The sequence below is a fragment of the Pseudophryne corroboree genome, chromosome 6 (assembly GCF_028390025.1).
Source record: "Pseudophryne corroboree isolate aPseCor3 chromosome 6, aPseCor3.hap2, whole genome shotgun sequence".
NCBI classification, from domain to species: domain Eukaryota; kingdom Metazoa; phylum Chordata; class Amphibia; order Anura; family Myobatrachidae; genus Pseudophryne; species Pseudophryne corroboree.
The window spans coordinates 550,679,731-550,700,771 of NC_086449.1; the positions used below are offsets into that span (position 1 = coordinate 550,679,731).

Sequence of the window (21,041 nt, forward strand, 5' to 3'; positions counted from 1 at the left end):
GAAAACCACAAGTATTGGTGACTTCGCTGCCGATACACGTGTTTTGGCGAATTTGTGGTGTTTTCCCTGTTTTTGGCGCAACTTTCGCCCATGCCGATTTGCCCCCAAAAAAGTGAAACCGCCTGTGCAAAAATGGATTTAAAAATGGGCGAAAAACGCCCCCAGTTGAATACCCTGTGTCAAATTAGTGCCATTTTGTCGACCAGTCGAAAAAACAACTGAATTGAATACCCCCCAAAGAGAATTAAATTGAGAAAAGGATAAGCATGAGGGAAGAGGGCCCTACTTGTGAGAAGTTACATTCTAAAGGGGAGGGGCAGACAGACAGGGGTGACACAGATAGGGTAGAACAGAGGGTTAGGATGAGATTTGGCTAGGTTTGGCGAAGAAGTGGTCTTGAGAGCCATTTGAAATTTTGTAGAGAGGTGGAGAGTCTGAGAGGGAGAGGTAGTAACACTGTGTAATGGTTGTCTCGCTCTGGCCGAAATGTTGCATGATGCAGTGTAGCCTAGATAAACACACACAAAGTACAATATATTGATCTTTATGCAGTGATAGAACAGATCTTCTATTGCCACTTAATTGCAGCATTACAAAATCTTCTATAGCCATAATTTCACAAAAAAAGATTGCCAGGGCAACCGAGTGATGCTCAGGGAGGTAGTATTGGCTAGCAGCAGTTAGAACACTCATCACTTTGCCAGCCGGAAAAGAACTACTGTACATTGCGCATGTATGACCCATCATATCGCCACCGTTTTCCGGGAGTTGCAAGGCCAATATGCAGTTTTCTTACCCGCGCAAGCCGCACTGCGACAGACAGCCTGAGTAAACTGAGGCTTACTCTGCCTGCTGTCACAGATGACCATTGTGACTGATGGTTGCAATGTTTCATCCCAGACTGCAGCTATGGTTGTTTAAACAATATACATTATTTATTTATTATTACCAGTTATTTATATAGCGCACACATATTCATTTCACAGCGCTTTACAGAGAATATTTGACCATTCACATCAGTCCCGGCCCCAATGAAGCTTACAATCTATATTCCCTACCACATGTACACACACACATTCACGCTAAGGTTAATTTTGTTGGGAGCCTATCTATTTCCAATATTTAGAATTGATCAGCCACATTGATTTTATTGTATTTGCATCTGGGTTTAATTTTCCATGTACAGTATCTTACATGGAAAATGAAATGTATTATTTACACAGACAGTCTTAAAGTACTATACTGTGTGCTAATTGTGTATTGATATTTTGACATTTCTTTACTACGGTCATGTAACATTTTCTGGCATAGACCAGGCACATATACTACTGTTTTCTCCCGGTGTCAACCTGGCATATATGCTATTGTCCTGGGTGGTCTTCAGTATGCCGAATGTCGGGATCCCGGCGCACAGTATACGATCGCCGGAATCCCGACACCCGGCATAACGACAGATATTCTCCCTCGTGGGGGTCCACGACCCCACTGGAGGGAGAATAAATAGCGTGGCACGCGTAGCGCACCACCGTGCCCGCAGTGTGGCGAGCGCAGTGTGGCGAGCGCAGCGAGCCCACAAGGGGCTCCTTTGCGCTCGCCACGCTGTCGGTATACCGGCGGTCGAGCTCCCGGCGCTGGTATGCTGGCCGCCGGGAGCCCGGTCCGTCGGCATACCATACTACACCCATTGTCCTGATGTAAAACTGTAGCATGTGTTATCTGCAATCTGAGCAAACTACATCTGTAATCAGTGCACATTTTCCACCTGATATTTGAAGAATAATGTATCCAACATTACATGAGCCGCCTTAGTGAGAGAGTTCATAATGGTAACACCTAGGCCAGTGATGGGGAACCTTGGCACTCCAGCTGTTGTTGACCTACACATCCCAGCATGCCCTGCAACAATTTTGCTATTTGGCCATGCTAAAACGGTAGTGGAGCATGCTGGGATGTGTAGTTCAACAACAGCTGGAGTGCCAAAGGTTTCCCATCCCTGACCTAGGCAATGCTAATTTGTACTATATGCTAATCAGAATGAATCACCTTAATCACTTCCTTGTATACGATGAAGTTGTTTTTAGATTTGTTTTTAAATATTTCAAGTTTACCATTTGCTTAATAGACAGTCTGTATTTTAGTTTATTTTTTTATTTTATAATTAGAGTATTCATATATTTTAACAATGATATTTATTTCGCTTTTTCATGTGCGTATCTGTACAGGGGAAATAAAGTACAACAAGTCAGATTCCTGATAACCAGTGGTTTGAATGTGAACATCTGCGACAATAAAGGAAACAGGTATTAACCTTAGATAATGTATCCTATTGACTGATTCTGTGCAATATTATGCTGCGCGAAATGCAAACTGCAACAGTGGCGCTATTATCTATAGGTGTAGCATACAGGAAATGGTCTCCTAATGCCGGATAATATCATTATCCTTCCAGCAAGTATATTTACTATAGAATAATGTTGAAATCCCCTGTAATACATTATTCTGCTACCACCTTTATGAGAAAATTGCACGGAAGTCAGATGAGTGAAAAGCATGAAGTATATGCACGGTGTGCTCTGAGAATGAGTGAATAAAATGAATGAATGTCTGTGTTCGAGTCCCATCTTAACTGACTTGACAGCATTTGTGCTCTGAGTGGAGGTAACTGTCAATCATTTGCAGAAAGTGCCGCCACGCACACCACAGATGTTGGCAAAAGAAGATTCCTATTTAAATTTCACCAATAAACTATGGATCCAGAGCTCTTTATACTGTACAGTATGTTATTTAAATTTATATTATTAACCATATTATGTTGTGTACAAATAAAGGGAATTGATAATTTTCTACTAGAAGTGTAAAGCTGCACCTCTACATATACAGTAGCTAAGCATAAATATAACATTTGTATACTGGATGCAGAAATAAAGTACTGTGGTTTTTGCGCTGGATGTTCTGCATCTGTTTATAGACGTGACACACAAAATATGTTTTCGCAAAGGATAATCTGAAGAAAAAACGTATTATTTGGAAGTGAAAACATTTTGGTCAGTGTTCATGTTCTTGATGACAGTCACAAATAATACCTGGAATGTGTTGATGTCTACGGATTTATCCAACTAAAACATCTAAGGGTCCCTATTACACTGACAACTGCACCTTTTCTCTTACTGCAATCAGCACTTTGCTAAAGGTCAAGTCAGTTAAGACTAGACATAACCTGTGTGCAGCCTTTATGCCTTCACTCTTGCCAATTTGTGCACATGTCACTGTACCTACACCTTTGTTTCCCTTCTGGTGTTTCAAGAGTCTTGGTTGTATCCATGTTTATGGACACCTGACTTGTCAGCTTCATCAACTTCAGCTTTGTTCATCACTACCCACCATCTCGTTGCTTATGCATATATATATATATATATATATATATATATTTGTCAAAAATCCTGGCACTCTCATTCATTCAGCTGCATCTGCCACGGTGCTCAGAGATGTGTGCAAGGTATAGAATACAAGTATCGGCACTCTGTGGTCTTGTTTGAGGGTAATAAATCACGTCAGTCAGCCAAAGTTGTGCAACGTTTCGGGTATTTATTACCCATCGTCAGGCAGTACGAACAAAGAGATGAACACAGACCTAATTACCTTTTAAGTCTGCCAGGGTCCTCACGGCTGGCGCCGTTCTGCCACGCTCCCCCGCCGTCAAAACCGGAAGTTCCGGGAACAGCTGCGACTTCTGCTCACAAAGCTTGACAGGGTTGCCATGGGAACCCAGCGCCGACTGTGGGGAAAAACAAGACAAAATCAGTAACTGGCACCACACATAAAAAATTGTGAAAATAGTAACACCCTATACAAGTGATCTCCCCTAAAACTATATATTTAAAGTACATCACATAACAGTACATCTTCTTATAGTTGCTGTAAAGAGCATGTAAAAAAGTGAAGTAACCTGTAGATTAATAACTAGTATCTATTATGGTATTAAATCGCAAATATATCAATGTCATTGGAATAAAAGTTCATATAGTTACAACCAGCATATCTTGTCGAATATTAGAAAAAGACACTTAAGTTTAACTGTTTGTTTAACCCTCTAGGGCTAACAGTGGATCCATTTGGATTCTAAACTAAGTAGTTTCTTATGGCGATAACCCCGCCTACCATCATCCGGTATATGCTCAAAAATCATATGTCTAAAACTCGACATATTGTGTCGCAATTCCGCATAATGTCTAGCTACTGGCCGGTCAGAGGTCTTGCCATTGCAGCTCTAACTGCAGTCCTATGGAGGGCCATGCATTCTTTGAAGCTTTTAATAGTTTTTGCTACGTAACATAATCCGCATGGATATTTGATCAAACAAATTACATAGATACTGGAGCAGGAGAGTGGATGTCGGATCTCATATTTTCGTCCTGTGTGACGGCAACCATATTTGCCTACAATCATGTGCCTGCACGTAGTGCAGTTAGGGCACTGAAAGCAATCTTTCTTTTTATTATTATCGGAGGTATCACTGATCAGCTTCATTTGATGTGTAATATCTGAGTGGACTGTCCAATCCCTAATGCTCTTCCCCCTTCTTGTAACATGGCATTATTCTCGATTTCTGCTTGCTTTTAAGGGGTCTATTTACTAAGCCTTGGATGGAGATAAAGTCGCTGGAGATAAAGTACCAGCCAATCAGCTCCTAACTGCTATGCCACATGCTGTGTTTGAAAAATGACAGGAGCCGATTGGCTGGTACTTTATCTCCAGCGACTTTATCTCCATCCAAGGCTTAGTAAATAGACCCCTAAGTTCCTTATCACTTTGTATAATGGGCCAGAGAGATTTCGTGGTGTGGTAAATACTATTATGTGCTGTATTGTATCTCTGTACCCAATGTAACACCTCTTGTTGGGGAGCTTTGTTCTTAGATGTCAAAGCGGGGTATTCAATTGAATCAGTATGGAGTTTGTTTTTTCCTATCTAATAGACAGGAAAAAACAGACCCCCAACCGACTTTTCAAACAATTGAATTCCACCCAAAGTGTCCCTTCTGGGATGGACTCCACTTTTCATTATATCCCCTGTTGCAGAATTTATTCATCATTATATTCAAGTCCACATCCAGATCCTCAGCATTACTCGTAATTCTTTTCACTCTTAATAATTGTGAATATGGAAGGCTTCTAATTGTGGCGTGAGGGTGAAAGCTGTCTGCTTGGAGAATTGTATTTAAATCCGTAAGTCTGGTTAAAAACTTTATGGAGATTCTACCATTGTTCACTCTTCTGTTCACATCTGAAAAGGCTATTTCTTCCAAGCTCATCTGAAAGGTGAATTTAATGGTAGTATCATGAGCATTTATTTTCTCCATCAATAATTGAAACAACTTATAGCCACCCCTCCATAATAGCAAGACGTCATCAATATATCTTGTGTAAAATATTATTTTATCTCGAACCTCTATAGTAAAAAAAGAAGTCCTTTTCCATTAGCACCATATATGCGTCAGCGTATGTTGGTGTGACTGGCAATCCCATAGCGCATCCTGACAGGAGCTTTAGAACAAAACTAAGTCTGGCCCCTTGTAAAGATCATTGTTATTCAGCAAAGCAGATATAGCAGCTAACCCTCCTGCATGTGGAATATTGGTGTAAAGACAAGCTAGGTCCAACGTGCATAACCACGTATTGTTAGGGAGATTTCCCAATGTATCCAATTGAATCCACAGATCTGTAGTATCCTTCAGATAGGTTCTCCCTGACTGTACACATGGCTGTAGATAGAAGTCTAGATACTGTATGTAGAGATTTTGCTATATAGGTAGTGACGAGCCGAAATGATCGGCCTCACTGGAAGGTCAGAAAGGCTCTTGTGTATTTTGTAGAAAAAATTGTGTGGTAGGGCCCTACTGCACAGCCTTCCTTTGCTGCCTATGTGAGGTACTCTGGTCTTCCCTAGACCACATTGGGTAGCAATATGAATTGTATGTTAGTTCACAATGGGTGTTCTTAAAATGTGTTTATTTTCACATCAAATGTAATGGTTAAAAAGACAAAACAACATTAATGTATATAAAAAAATATATCTAAAAGAGACACAGCAGGTGTTATAGACAGCAAAGACAATACAAAATCCTAGTGCTAACCAAGTAGCACAATGCTACACATCAACATCAGGTACTGCAAGTGTGCTTGCACAGCAAAAGATTCATGTGATTATCCAAAAGCACTTGGTAACTCAAGTACAGGTTGAATATCCTTTATCCAAAATGCTTGGGACCAGAAGTATTTTGGATATCGGATTTTTCCGTATTTTGTAATAACTGCATACCATAATGAGATATCATGGTGATGGGACCTAAGTCTAAGCACAGAATGCATTTATGTTTCATATACACCTTATACACACAGCCTGAAGATACTGTAATTTCAGCCAATATATTTAATAACTTTGTGCATTAAAATAAGTGTGTGTACATTCACACAATTCATTTATGTTTCATATACACCTTATACACACAGCCTGAAGGTCATTTAATACAATATTTGTATTAACTTTGTGTATTAAAGTTTGTGTACATTGAGCCATCAGAAAACAAAGGTTTCACTATCTCACTCAAAAAATTCCATATTTGGATATGGGATACTCAACCTGTGTAAGTGTCTCTGGAGACAGTTCTCAATAGTCCCGGTAAAGCAGGTAGGAATTGGTCTTACCCAGTATTTGGAGCCACTGGTGGTTAGGGAGCAGAGTGCAGTCCAGACTACGCACCCTGCTGCGCTCCAACACTTTCAACCAAGCAGACGGATCCCTTGTCCTGATGGTCCTTAACAGTCACAGTCACTACCAACGCGTTTCAAGCCTAATAGACTCTTTTTCAGGGTATAGTGACTGTGGGTGAGGATCCGCCTTTTTAAATGTTCCATTGTGCCACGTTTCCGTATACCGGAAGTGCGTCATCCCGCTACTTCTGGTTACCGGGCGTGGCTCCGTGGTTGGCAGATGCGACTTAGTGGTTGGCGGAAGTGTGTCATCCCGCTACTTCCGGTTGTCAGGCATGGCTCCATGGTTGGCAGATGCTGCTTAGTGGTTGGCGGATGTGCGTGTATGCCACTTCCGGTCAGCAAAGGATTACCAAACTTCCTGTGTGTTGGCGGAAGTCTGTTCCTTTATATACCTCCTTCCCTCAGTAAGAGCATTGAAGATGGAACATGGCTGGGTCTTCCAGCATGAAAATGACCACAAACACTCCACCCGGGCAACTAAGGAGTGGCTCCGTAAGAAGCATTTAAAGGTCCTGGAGTGGCCTAGCCAGTCTCCAGACCTCAACCCAATAGAAAATCGGTGGAGGGAGTTGAAAGTCCGTGTTGCCCAGCGACAGCCCCAAAACATGACAGATCTAGAGAAGACCTGCATGGAAGAGTGGGCCAAAATACCTGCTACAGTGTGTGCAAACCTGGTCAAGAACTACAGGAAACGTTTGACCTCTGTAATTGCCAACCGAGGTTATATTACAAAGTATTGAGTTAAGCTTTTTGTTTGTCCAAATATTTATTTTCCACAAGAATATACAAATAAATTGTTTAAAAATCATACAATGTGATCTCCTAGTTTTTTTTTTCAGATTCTGTCTCTCACAGTTGAAGTGTGCCTATGATGGAAATTACAGACCTCTCTCATCTTTTTAAGTGGGTCAACTTGCACAATCGGTGGCTGTCCAAATACTTTTTTGCCCCACTGTATGATCAGGTCTGAATTAGCCCTAATGTGTAAATAATTAGTTGTCATATATACTGGAATTGGTATGAATATAGGTTATAAAAACCATTGCAGTTCAAAGTCTTTATTTAGTCCTCCTTGAAAGCTGCGGCGCTGGTCTTTGAAGTCACTTCCCTCGTCTGTCTCCAGCCCTAGACAAAGGGCTGGAAATAGCCCGAAACGCGTTGGCCGCTCAGAAAGCCATATCTGTTGTGGAAACAGACGAGGGAAGTGACTTCAAAGACCAGCGCTGCAGGTTTCAAGGAGCGCGTGGTGAAGCACTCCCCGCAAAAGCCATCAAGTGAACCAGCCGGCCAGCGAGGAGAAGATCATCCAAAGGTTAGTTAGCTAGGGACAGATAGAAAGCACTGTTCAAAGCTACTACCTTTGCGGCTCCAGCCACTGGCAATTACTGGGACCCGCCGCTGTCTAAACCGCACGCACTGCTATCTTATACAAAGCACTCCAAAAGAAGCTTAAACATTTTAAATGTAACCAATTTTTTTCTTTACAGGTATTGCATCATATATCCACATATATTAACACTCATTATAGGCATTATACTTACTACATTTATATTTAATTTAAAGCGCTCCCTACAACTATTCATTATTATTATCTACTTAATAGGAGCTGCTAAAAATACACTCATTCATAGCGCAGTACTAGTCCTTATTTTATACACATGTGAGAAATGTAATGAAGAACTGGCTGTGGGAAGGGTAGCGGAGACCGGGGGTGGGAACTTCCTCCGTCCCAGTTCCTGTGCTAGCGTGATTACTTAGACGCTCCCAGACTGCCCGGCTGTCACTGTATCCAGGCAACCAGACGCCGGGGGAGTAGGCCATAGCGCTATTAAAAAAATACAATAAAAACGTGAAAACAATATCTGTGATATAAAATACATACATATTCTGAACACTGAACACCTGCATATAAAAAATGTATGCATAAAAACTCAGTAAAACCTTGCATGAATGACATTATTATACTAAAGTGACTGAGAAGTATTAATTACCTATAATAACAAGTATATATCACTAAAATACTTTCATAAGTTCATCCATATATTATGTCTAACAATGAAACAGAAGCCTTTATTTTCTAACAACTATCAATAAGTATACTGTCTGGATCCAATACCATAAGACTTAAGGGAATGTAACTACTAAATCAATACAGCGGTCTTACCAAGAGTGAAGGAGAGTAAATAATTACATGACTAATCAAAGTAAGAGACTATAAGTTTAACCAGGCAATTCAGAAGATGAAATCATATAGCCTAAAATCCTGGCATATGGGCTTAATTTATTACTCATTAAGATGGACCTGCTGTATAATAATGAATAATGGGGTCTGTGTATTAGACTGTTGAGACCCTATACACCAAGTAAATATATACCAGGTTACATGTCCTACATGTCATAACGACAATACTGGAAAGCATTTGGTTTCAGGACACTGTCAAGAAGGACATGTCTTCAAGTCATGTCTTGAATCACGTCTTATAAAATACTCCATTGGAACTTCTCATTGAGTCCCCCAGGGCTCATGGTATTTAATGTGAAGATCCACCCCGCTTTGATCTGAAACAGCTTTCCTGCTTGATCACCGCCTCTTATTGTCTTGGGAACATGGTCGATTAATTGAAAACATAAATCCTGGATGGTATGTTTCGCTGTGGCATAATGTCTGGCCACTGGTTGGTCCGAAATTTTGCCCAGTATTGCTGCTTTGACAGATGATCTGTGCATAGTTAGTCGTTCTCCGGCTGTGCGTACAGTTTTGCCAACATATTGGAAATTGCAAGGGCATGTGATCAGATAGACTACGTGCGTGCTCATACATGTAAGGACATGTCTAATTTTATAGGATTTTCCCATGGAGCAAGAGAAAAACGAAGAGCTTGTGTGCATACTATTGCAAGTTTTGCACCCCAGGCACCTATAACAACATGGTGTTTTACTCAAGAATGTGGAAGTAGCTTATGCCATTTGATCACTGAAATCAGTAATGTCCGTATGTACAACAAGATCCTTTATGTTCCTTCCCCTGGTATAACATACCATGGGCTGTTTACTTTTGAATACCGTCAGATCTTTGTCCATTGAAACAATGGGCCACATTGGATTTAGGGCCCTAGGCAATACTGAACTGGTGGTGTTGTATTTGCTTATAAAAGGGACTATGAACTTCTTGTCCCTAACTGACTTTTTCAATAAATCCTCTATAGGAATGTTCATTACTTCCACTTTGATGTCCTCCAACTCATCTTGATCATAGCCCCTGGCGGTGAACCTTGAAATGGTGTTTGTGATGACCTCATCGAGTTTGTTATAATCGCTCGTGATCCTAGCTGTTCTAATTAGTTGTGACCTAGGCAAGCCCTTTTTTAAAGCTCTGGCTTGGTGGCTATTTAGCCTTAACAAGGTGTTTTTAGCGGTCGGTTTGTAATAAACCTCGGTACTGATGATGCCATCAGAGACGCTAACTTTTACCTCTAAATAATTCAGAGAATTTTTATTAGATTGAGCTGTAATTTTGATAGGCGATATCCGGTTGTTGATCCTAGATACCATGCATTCAAATTCGTCCTGGCTTCCAGCCCACAAGATGAACACGTCATCTATATAACGGGAATAGTAAAGGATGTGTCGACTGTTTTCTGCATTAGCAAAGAACATATCCTGTTCCTCTTGTAGCAAGAAGATGTTGGCGAATGATGGAGAAACATTACTACCCATCGCACATCCACTTCGTTGGCGATAAAACTTGCCATCAAATAAGAAGTAATTCCTAACAAGTATAACTTCCAGTAATTTGAGGATTAACTCTAGATTGAGTGATTCCATGTTCTCTCTGAGTAAAAAACTTGTTATGGATTGCAGTCCCTGTTTGTGTGGAATACTGGTATACAGACTGCATATGTCTATGGTACAGATTAGAGTGTCCTTTGGTACTGGGCCTACTTTCTTCAAACTGTTTAAGAATGCTGTAGTGTCTTTGATAAAGTTAGGTTGAGCCAGATTTAGAGGCTGAAGAATGCCATCCAGGAAGATGGAAATTGGCTGATATAATGATTTGTTGGCTGAGATAATCTGCCTTCCAGGAGGTTTGAGTAGATCTTTATGTATCTTAGGTACAGTAAATAATACCGGTACTACCGGAAATTCCTGTTTTAGTGCTTGACATAGTTTGGAAGAAATATAGGTCTCCTGACATGCTTGATGAAGGATATTATCCAACTCTTTTTTTGTATTCAATGGATGGGTCAGACATAAAAACCTTGTATGTAGACACATCTAATAATTGCTTCATGATTTCAGACCTATAGTCTGACAGATTCTGTACCACTATCCCGCCCCCCTTGTCAGCAGGGCGGATAATGATGTCACGACAGGAACCCAGTTGTTGTAGGGCCCTAAATTCAGATTTGGACAAATTGTAGTTCCCTGTATGTGCTGCTGCTGCATATCTAGACACCAATTGATCCACTAGTCGTGTAAAAGATTTTATTGAAGAGTTTGGGGACTGTGTGTCAAATGTAGATTTAAGTCTGGATTTGACAAAGTCCTGATGTGGCTCATTGGACACCAAGGGTGTGTGATTCTGGAAAAACTGTAGTTGTAGTTTGCGTGAAATTTATGCAAGTCTATTTGCCAAGATAAACTGTTGAAACGGTTAGTGGGAACAAACGATAATCCGTTATTTAAAGCTTTCAATTCCATGTCAGACAGAGCATAATCAAAAAGGTTGTACACTTAAGTTTTCATTTTGGAGGAGGTGCTTTTTGATCTGGACATTTTGTTTGCGCCTGCGGGTGGGCGCCCTCTGGTTCTTGATCCTCCTGCACTGGCAGGAGAGGTCCCTAAAGGGACCACTGTTGGTTCGGAAGGTCCTTCGGAATCATTCACGACGAACTCGCTGTCACTGTTCGAGGTTGCCGAATCCCTGTTGTACGTTTCTTTATGTTTCCGCCAAGAATGTTTGGCTCTGCGATTATAGGGCTTGTGATTGCCAGGTTCACCCCCTGATGTCCAGCGGTATACTGTGTTTGATTTGTAACCGTCCTTTACAGTAAGTTACTTATATATACAGAATGGTTATGCCTACTCCGCCGGCGTCCGGTTGCCTGGATACAGTGGCCGCCGGGCAGTCTGGGAGCGTCTACGTCATCACGCTAGCACAGGAACCGGGACAGAGGAAGTTCCCACCCCCGGTCTCCGCTACCCTTCCCGCTGCCGGGTCTTCATCACATTTCTCACATGTGTGTTATAAAAGGTATGTTTTTTTACACTATTTGTTGTTCATCACCTTGACAAAGTGGTGTTACTGGCCCCGAAACGTTGGCTCACAGGGTGATTTATTAAATGCACTTAACCGTGATTCATTGACAAATTAAGTCTCAGAGTGCCGATGCTTGTTAGAGGACGTTTGCTTATTACTACATTATCCAGATGGCACCGGAGGATTGCTGACTGTTATTGGAGTGCCGATCCTTCCATATTGTGTGTGTGTGTGTGTGTGTGTGTGTGTGTATGATAAAGATATATATATATATATATATATATATATATATCTGACACGGCTCTCAGCCAATAAGTGCTACCCCATAGACTTCAATGGAACCGACACCCACACTGCTGGCACCCCCGCACAGCGGCACCCCTGCACTGAGGACACCACCAGCACTCCCACACTGCTGACAATGCCGGCACTCCAGCAGTGAGAACACCGCTGGAGCCCGCACTGAGGACACCAATGACACCCCTGCACTGCCGATTAATACTGGCACCCCAGCAGTACCGACATGGCCAGCACTCCCACACTGAGGACACCACTGGCACCCCTGCACTGTCGACACTGCCGGCAGCCCCGCTCTGAGGACACCGCCGGCACCCCCATTCATAGTAAGTGCACTATTGCTGTATCCGACCCGCACTGTATTCAACCTACACTTTATCCAACCTGCACTGTATCCAATCCACATTGTATCCTGCACTGTATCCAACCTGCTCTGTATTAAACCTGCACTGTATCCCCCACTGTATCCAACTCACATTTTATCCAACCCACTCTATATTGAACCTACACTGTATCCACCACTGTATCCAACCTACACTATATCCAACCTGCACTGTATCCCGTACTGTATCTTACCTGCACTGTATCTGACCCACACCTTATCCTGCACTGTATCCAACCCGCACTTTAACCTGCACTGTATCTGGCCCGCACTGTATCCGACCCATACTGTATCCAACCCATGCTGTATCCGATCCGCACTTTATCCAACCCATATTGTATTCCGCACTGTTTCTAACCTGCACTGTATCCAACCAACACTGTATCTTGTACTGTCTACAACCTGCACTATATCTAACACACACTGTATCCGACCTGTACTGTGTGCGACCTGCACTGTATCCGAACTGACCAGAATGCTGTATTTATTGTTGGGGAGATTCTGGTGAGCTGCTCAACAAAAAGGCTGATTGATCGGGTCTTTACATGGCACAGAGTGCCATGCCAGTCATCAGTGGCCCAGGACCCTCAGTAAGGAGGTACAGATTGGGCACTGAGAATAGGCATGTGCTGGGGGCATGTGCACTTGTGTAGGGGTCATCCACGTCTGCTGTTGCTATTTTACATATGGTTTAGGATTTTTTTTCTTTGCTGTAACTACTAATAATTTAGAACAATGGTATTCCACAGATGATTCTTAGTTAATTTCTGTGTTAGCTTGTTGTCTATTGAAAGCATTTGAGTTGGTTCGACTGGTTATTGCTAATCAATTACAAATTTGCTAAACATTTTTAAACAGAAATAACTGTGTGTTTTTGTGCTGCCATTACTATTGTTTGTATGGATTGCCATTAACGTTTTTTCAAGTAAAACGCTGCTACTGAAACATGAGTGCTTGGTCTTTTTGTCTTTTTTCTTGCTGGAAAAAGTGAGTGTTTAGAAAATTATTCTGGACCTTGCACTGCTCCTTATCTCAGATATTCAGTGCTGGCTCGTTGTGTATTTATTTATATATATATATATATATATATATATATATATATATATTTTGTTACAGTAATCACATACACGGAGTATAATCCAACACACTTTTTTGATACAGCTTCACATGCAGGTGTTGCAGGTCAGATTTTACAAGTAGATCTTAAAACAGCAGTATACCATTCCAACTTCTGGTAATCACAAACAGTACATATACCAAATGGCTCTTAACGCAACACCAGACTCCTATCTATCGCCTGGCCACTTGCTGGCATTAGTAGGAGTGGGTATGGGTCGTTGGATAGACACAACTTAGGTCGACAGTCATTAGGTCGACCATGGAAGGTTGACATGCATTAGGTCGACATTGTCATTAGGTTGACATGTACTAGGTCGACAGGTCAAAAGGTCGACATGAGGTTTTTGACTGTTTTTGGTGTCTTTTTCTCTGTAAAGTGACGAGGAACCCAAATTAGTGCACCGTGTCCCCTCGCAGGGCGAGCAAAGGGCAAGGTGCCTCGCTCCGCTACCACTTCGCTCAGAAAAGATTACCGTTCCAACCGTAGTCCACGTGGATCGTTAAGTATGAAAAAAATCCAAAAAATTAAGAAGAAAAAAATGTGAAAAACTCATGTTAACCTTTTGACCTGTCGACCTAGTGCATGTCGACCTAATGCACGTCGACCTAATAGAATTGTCGACCTAATGAGTGTCGACCTAAGTTGTGTCGACCTAATGACCGTAACCCTTAGGAGCAATGACCTACTGACCAAAAACATTTTTAAAGACAGCAAACAAGGTGAAGTGATTAGCCCAGCAGTAGCTTACCACAGACTCGGCTAAAACTCAAACTGGATTCCATCAGACCTGTTGCTGCTGTTTCAATCCTGCTAAATCCTGCTGTTCCACATTAACCTCATCTCAGGTCATGCTGTCACTGCCACTATACAGTATATATATATATATATATATATATATATATTTATATATATATCTTGCCCACATTCTGATGGGGCCAGCTCCCTTCGAGGGAGAAGAAAATAAGACCTGAACATGTGGAGCACACGACCCGAGTGTAGATGTAATTACCTTATCGGTGCGGGGGATACCCCAGTTCTTGTTATCCGGCAGTTCAGAGACACCTGCTGGGGACTCAAGGAGCAAGTAACACTAGGGCTATGCAATCAGGGTCTTTTATTATTCCACAAATGTTAAAATCTGCATGTGTACTGCGTCACTGGGGCGAGAACCCCTGAATTTCTCTATGCTGTCAGACATCTTGTAAATAAACAGGTCACTTCAATAATACTTCTGCACTTGCAACAAACACAACACGTTTAGTACAGTGGTCTCTTCAACAATGAGTGAGTTACTTTATCTATAGCTTATATAACATATCACAACAGTGCGATTAGTATTAGTATGCCCCGCTCACTATTTTAGGCTAGCAACGGTATACCTTTTATTACTAACACTTGCAAGTGTGTGGTAAACAAAACCCAAACTGTGCATAGGGATTTAAGTCTCTATTCCTGTAAATAGGGTTTACACCCACAGTCAGTGGCGTAACTACTGCCCCCGCAGCCCTCGCGGTGGCTTGGGGGCGAGGGGCTGCGGGGGCGCCGCCACTGATTTAAAGCAGATTGACATGCGGACGAGCGTCCGCATGTCAATCTGTTGTCACTAGCCCCCCGCTGCGAAGTAGGAACACGGAGGGCACAGCGCGCGCCTCTCCCGTGTCCCTCTGAGACTCCGGCGTGTCGGGGGAGTGGTCTATGAAAAATGGGCGTGGCTTCGCGGGAGGACCCGCGATCGCGGGCCACGCCCCCGTTTTCGTCACTGAGGGGGCATGCCCAGCGCTCTGTGAGCTGCTGGCATGCCCTCTCTCCCACTGTCTGCGCTGAATAGACGCTGTGCGCATGCGCACAGCGTCTATTCACTACTGCTCTGCTATGCAGTGAGTGTAGGAGCCTTCCAACTGCCCCTCCCCCCCCCCATTCGCGTGCATATATGTCATTGGGGGGGCACTGAGAGGGCATATATGGCACTGGGGAGGCACTGAGGGGCATATATGGCACTAAGGGGGCACTGAGGGGGCATATATGGCACTGGGGGGCACTGAGGGGGCATATATGGCACTGCGGGAGGCACTGAGGGGGCATATATGGCACTGAGGGGGCATATATGGCACTGAGGGGGCATATATGGCACTGGGGGGGCACTGAGGGGGCATATATGGCACTGAGGGGGCATATATGGCACTGGGGGGGCACTGAGGGGGCATATATGGCACTGAGGGGGCATATATGGCACTGGGGGCACTGAGGGGGCATATATGGCACTGGGGGGGCACTGAGGGGGCATATATGGCACTGGGGGGGCACTGAGGGGGCATATATGGCACTGTATGTGTACCTGGCACATGGGGGGGGCTATATTTGGCACTGGGGGCACGTGAGCACCTGGCATTGTGGGGGAATATCTGGCACTGGGGGCATATGTGGCACTGGGGGGAGAGGCTATATTTGGCACTGGGGGCATGTGAGTACCTGGCACCGTGGGGGAATATCTGGCACTGAGGACATATGTGGCACTGGGAGCACAGCCCTAGCAACAAGCACTACCCCCTAGCAACGAGTATGACACCCAGTGCATGAAACCCCTGGCAACGAGCATGACACCGAGTGCATGAAACACCTGGCAACGAGCATGACACCCTGAGCATGAAAACCCCTGGCACCGTGCATGGAACCAAGAGCATGAAACCCCTGGCAACGAGCAGGTAATTTAAAAGTAATTAGAAGCCTTACTGTAGGACTTAATGTGTAATGGGCATTACGGTGTGTGGCATAATGTATCACGGACATTGCGGTGTGTGTCAGAATGTGTCACAGGCATTACGGTGTGTGACAAACTATATCATGGGCATTGTGGTATGTGGTATAATGTCTCAGGGGCATTGCAGTGTGGCATAGGGTATAACGGGCATTGCGGTATGTGTCACAGGCATTACGGTGTATGGTATATTATATCACGGGCATTGTAGTATGTGGTATAATGTCTCAGGGTCATTGCAGTGTGTGGCATAATGTATAACGGGCATTGCGGTGTGTGGCATAAGGTGTCAGGCATTACGGTGTCTGTATACTATATCACGGGCATTGTAGTATGTGGTATAATGTCTCAGGGTCATTGCAGTGTGGCATAATGTATAACGGGCATTGCGGTATGTGTCAGGCATTACTGTGTGTTGTATACTATATCACGGGCATTGTGGTATAATGTCTCAGGGTCATTGCAGTGTGTGGCATAATGTATCACGGACATTGCGGTGTGTGTCATAATGTGTCAGGCATTACGGTGTGTTGTATACTATATCACGGGCATTGTGGTATAATGTCTCAGGGTCATTGCAGTGTGTGGCATAATGTATCATGGACATTGCGGTGTGTGTCATAATGTGTCAGGCATTACGGTGTGTTGTATACTATATCACGGGCATTGTGGTATGTGGTATAATGTCTCAGGGTCATTGCAGTGTGTGTCATAATGTGTCACAGGCATTACAGTGTGTGGCATAATGTGTCACAGGCATTGTATGTGCTATAATCTATCAGGGGCATTGCAGTGTGTAGCATAATGTATAACGGGCATTGTGATTCCTGTCATGTGTCACAGGCATTACGGTGTGTGGCATAATGTGTCACAGGCATTACGGTGTGTGGCATAATGTGTCACAGACATTGTATGTGCTATAATCTATCAGGGGCATTGCAGTGTGTAGCATAATGTATAAAGGGCATTGTGATTCCTGTCATGTGTCACAGGCATTACGGTGTATGGCATAATGTGTCACAGGCATTACGGTGTGTGGCATAATGTGTCACAGACATTGTATGTGTTATAATGTATCAGGGGCATTGCAGTGTGTAGCATAATGTATAACGGGCATTGTGATTCCTGTCATGTGTCACAGGCATTACGGTGTGTGGCATATTGTGTCACAGGCATTACGGTGTGTGGCATAATGTGTCAGAGACATTGTATGTGCTATAATCTATCAGGGGCATTGCAGTGTGTAGCATAATGTATAACGGGCATTATGATTCCTGTCATGTGTCACAGGCATTACGGTGTGTGGCATAATGTGTCACAGACATTGTATGTGCTATAATCTATCAGGGGCATTGCAGTGTGTAGCATAATGTATAACGGGCATTGTGATTCCTGTCATGTGTCACAGGCATTACGGTGTGTGGCATAATGTGTCACAGGCATTACGGTGTGTGGCATAATGTGTCACAGACATTGTATGTGTTATAATGTATCAGGGGCATTGCAGTGTGTAGCATAATGTATAACGGGCATTGCGATGTGTGGCATAGGGTATAACTGGCATTGTGATATGTGTCACAGGCATTACGGTGTATGGTATACTATATCACGGGCATTGTGGTATGTGGTATAATGTCTCAGGTTCATTGCAGTGTGTGTCATAATGTATCACGGACATTGCGGTGTGTGTCATAATGTATCACGGACATTGCGGTGTGTGGTATACTATATCATGGGCATTGTGGTATGTGGTATAATGTCTCAGGTTCATTGCAGTGTGTGTCATAATGTATCACGGACATTGCGGTGTGTGGCATAATGTATCACGGACATTGCGGTGTGTGGTATACTATATCATGGGCATTGTGGTATGTGGTATAATGTCTCAGGGTCATTGCAGTGTGTGTCATAATGTATCACGGACATTGCGGTGTGTGTCATAATGTATCACGGACATTGCGGTGTGTGGTATACTATATCATGGGCATTGTGGTATGTGGTATAATGTCTCAGGTTCATTGCAGTGTGTGTCATAATGTATCAGGGGCATTGCAGTGTGTAGCATAATGTATAACGGGCATTGCGATCCCTGTCATAATGTGTCGGGGGCATTACGGTGTGTGGCATAATGTGTCGGGGGCATTACGGTGTGTGCATTATTGTGTGTGGCATAATGTCTGAGGGCCTTTGCAGTATGTGGCATAATGTATACTGGGCATTACTATAAGGAGGAAAAATGACAAATAATGTAAGGGGCATGAATCAGGATTATTTTTCTTTCCTGTGGTGGCTAACGTCTGGGCGTGCAGGTTGAAAAACTGGGGTATAAGGTAGTCTTTTCCTGCAATGCCACGCCTCTTTTTGCGAAGCCACGCCCATTTAAACAAAACCACGCCCCCTTTTTGGCGGCGCGTCGAAGGCGCGCACATGTTTGTCCCTTTACTAGTGCCAATTATGGGGGGGGGGGGGGGGGCGCCGTAGAATTTTTTGGCTTGGGGGAGAAAAATTTCTAGTTACGCCACTGCCCACAGTCACTGTCCCATTCACCGTTGCTGGGTTGCGGAATCTGCCTTTGGTCGGGTAACCCAGTGTTAATGTGAGATATGGAAGGAGAGAAGGGGAGACACGTGTCTTTGTAATAACCCTAGCTCAGTTCTGCGGTGGCTGAGAGGGTACCCAACAGATCTGGTTCAAATCTGCGGTGATTGTGAGGGTGCCCAGTACCTTCCCCAGTTGCCAGCTCCAGCTGGATGTCGCGGTCCCTGGCTCACACAGTATCCCTTGGTCACTGTAGTCTTGTCTAGATGCGCCCGCACGGCAGCTTCCTGTGCGTAGTAGGCCTCTGCGGAAACGATCGCTGCCTGGCTCTCTCCAATCCCGGGTCACGTTAGGTTGGGCGCTATGTGTTGCCACACTCAGCACTGACCCCTTGTCCCGCTCTGGCAACACCGCCGCCGCGTCACTTCTGGTCCGCGCCATGTGTGTCCACTGCTTGCTCTCCACACTGCAGCTGCTGCTCCTTCCCGCCACGCTCAGCACACTCCTCACTCAGGTCAGGGGTTATCATTACAGCGTGCTTCTTCTCTTCCTGCTTTACAGAGCTGAGTCTGCCTTCCCTGGGTCCTAGTGCCCCTCTTGTTCCATTAACCCTGTGTTATCAGGATCTTGAATAATCTGAGGGAATCTCTGAGGTCTCTAGGGCAATCTTGCAGGGGTCCCTGCTGGGCAGCGCCGTAACTACAGTACCTATGTGCCAGGAGGAGAAGCAGCAGCGCCGGAGGCAGGGAAGGAGCAGGAAGGAGAGGGACTGAAGCCGCAGCAGCGCTATGTCATTGGTAGTAGCACCGCGGCAGCAGTCCTCTCTCCTTCCGTATTGGCTGCCCGGTGCTGCTGTGAATGCTGGGATGCGCTTCCCTCATCCCAGCATTCACAGCGGCGGCCAGCCAATGTGGAAGGAGAGGGGGCTGCTGCAGCGGCGCCTCCACCAATTACTTAGCGCTGCTGCGGCTCCAGTCCCCCTCCCTCCTCCACCTTCTCCGCTGCCCGGGAATGGATTTGCCTGCACAAGGAGCCTGACTGCCAGCGGAGAGAGATTGTAAGTATCTCTCTCTCTCTCGCTCTCTCTCTCTCTGTAATGTGTAAGAAGGGGGATGCTGGCTGCCGTAATGTGTAAAAAGGGGGACGCTGTCTGCCGTAATGTGTAAGAAGGGGGATGCTGGCTGCCGTAATGTGTAAAAAGGGGGATGCTGGCTGCCGTAATATATGTAATAAGGGGATGCTGTCTGCCGCAATGTGTAAAAAAGGGGACGCTGTCTGCCGTAATGTGTAAAAAGGGGACGCTGCCTGCTGTAATGTGTAAAAAGGGGGACTGTCTGCCGTAATGTGCAAAAAGGCACGCTGTCTGCCGTAATGTGTAAAAAGGGGGACGCTGTCTGCCATAATGTGTAAAAAGGGGGATGCTGTCTGCCGCAATGTGTAAAAAAGGGGACACTGTCTGTCGTAATGTGTAAAAAGGGGACGCTGCCTGCTGTAATGTGTAAAAAGGGGCTCTACCTGGTGTAGTGGCGCTACTGTGCAGCGTAATTTGAATAAGGGAGACTACTGTGCACTGTAGTATGAATTGGTATTATTTTGTGGCCACGCCCCTCCCCCATGAAGCCACACCCCTATATATTTTTTGCGCACCTGCGGCGCGCACTGCACCTGTCTTGCATAGGGGGGCGCCAATGCTGTTTCTTGCACACAGCACTAAAATACCTAGTTACGGCACTGCTGCTGGAACTGTCGTACCACACACATTCTGCACCTGCAGTGGAGATTTATAACTCCGGGTTTTTTGTGGCTTGCCCAGATCCAGCAGAAACTCATCACTGAGAACAGGAAGAGTTTAAAACCATCATACACCCACCGTAGGTTGCGCTGATGCCTGTTTTAGGCAGGTGAGTTGGGAACAG

General features: G+C 44.3%; 1 protein-coding gene across 4 annotated transcripts in view; it reads left to right on the forward strand.

The window, feature by feature from the left end:
• Positions 1 to 21,041, forward strand: part of LOC134932872 (uncharacterized) — a 423,538-nt gene that overhangs the window by 370,164 nt on the left and 32,333 nt on the right. For all 4 annotated transcript variants that reach the window (XM_063927693.1, XM_063927692.1, XM_063927695.1 and 1 more), the window contains one exon: positions 2,223 to 2,300. In XM_063927693.1, the coding sequence (XP_063783763.1) occupies positions 2,223 to 2,300 (78 nt within the window). The remainder of the gene's footprint in view (positions 1 to 2,222; positions 2,301 to 21,041) is intronic.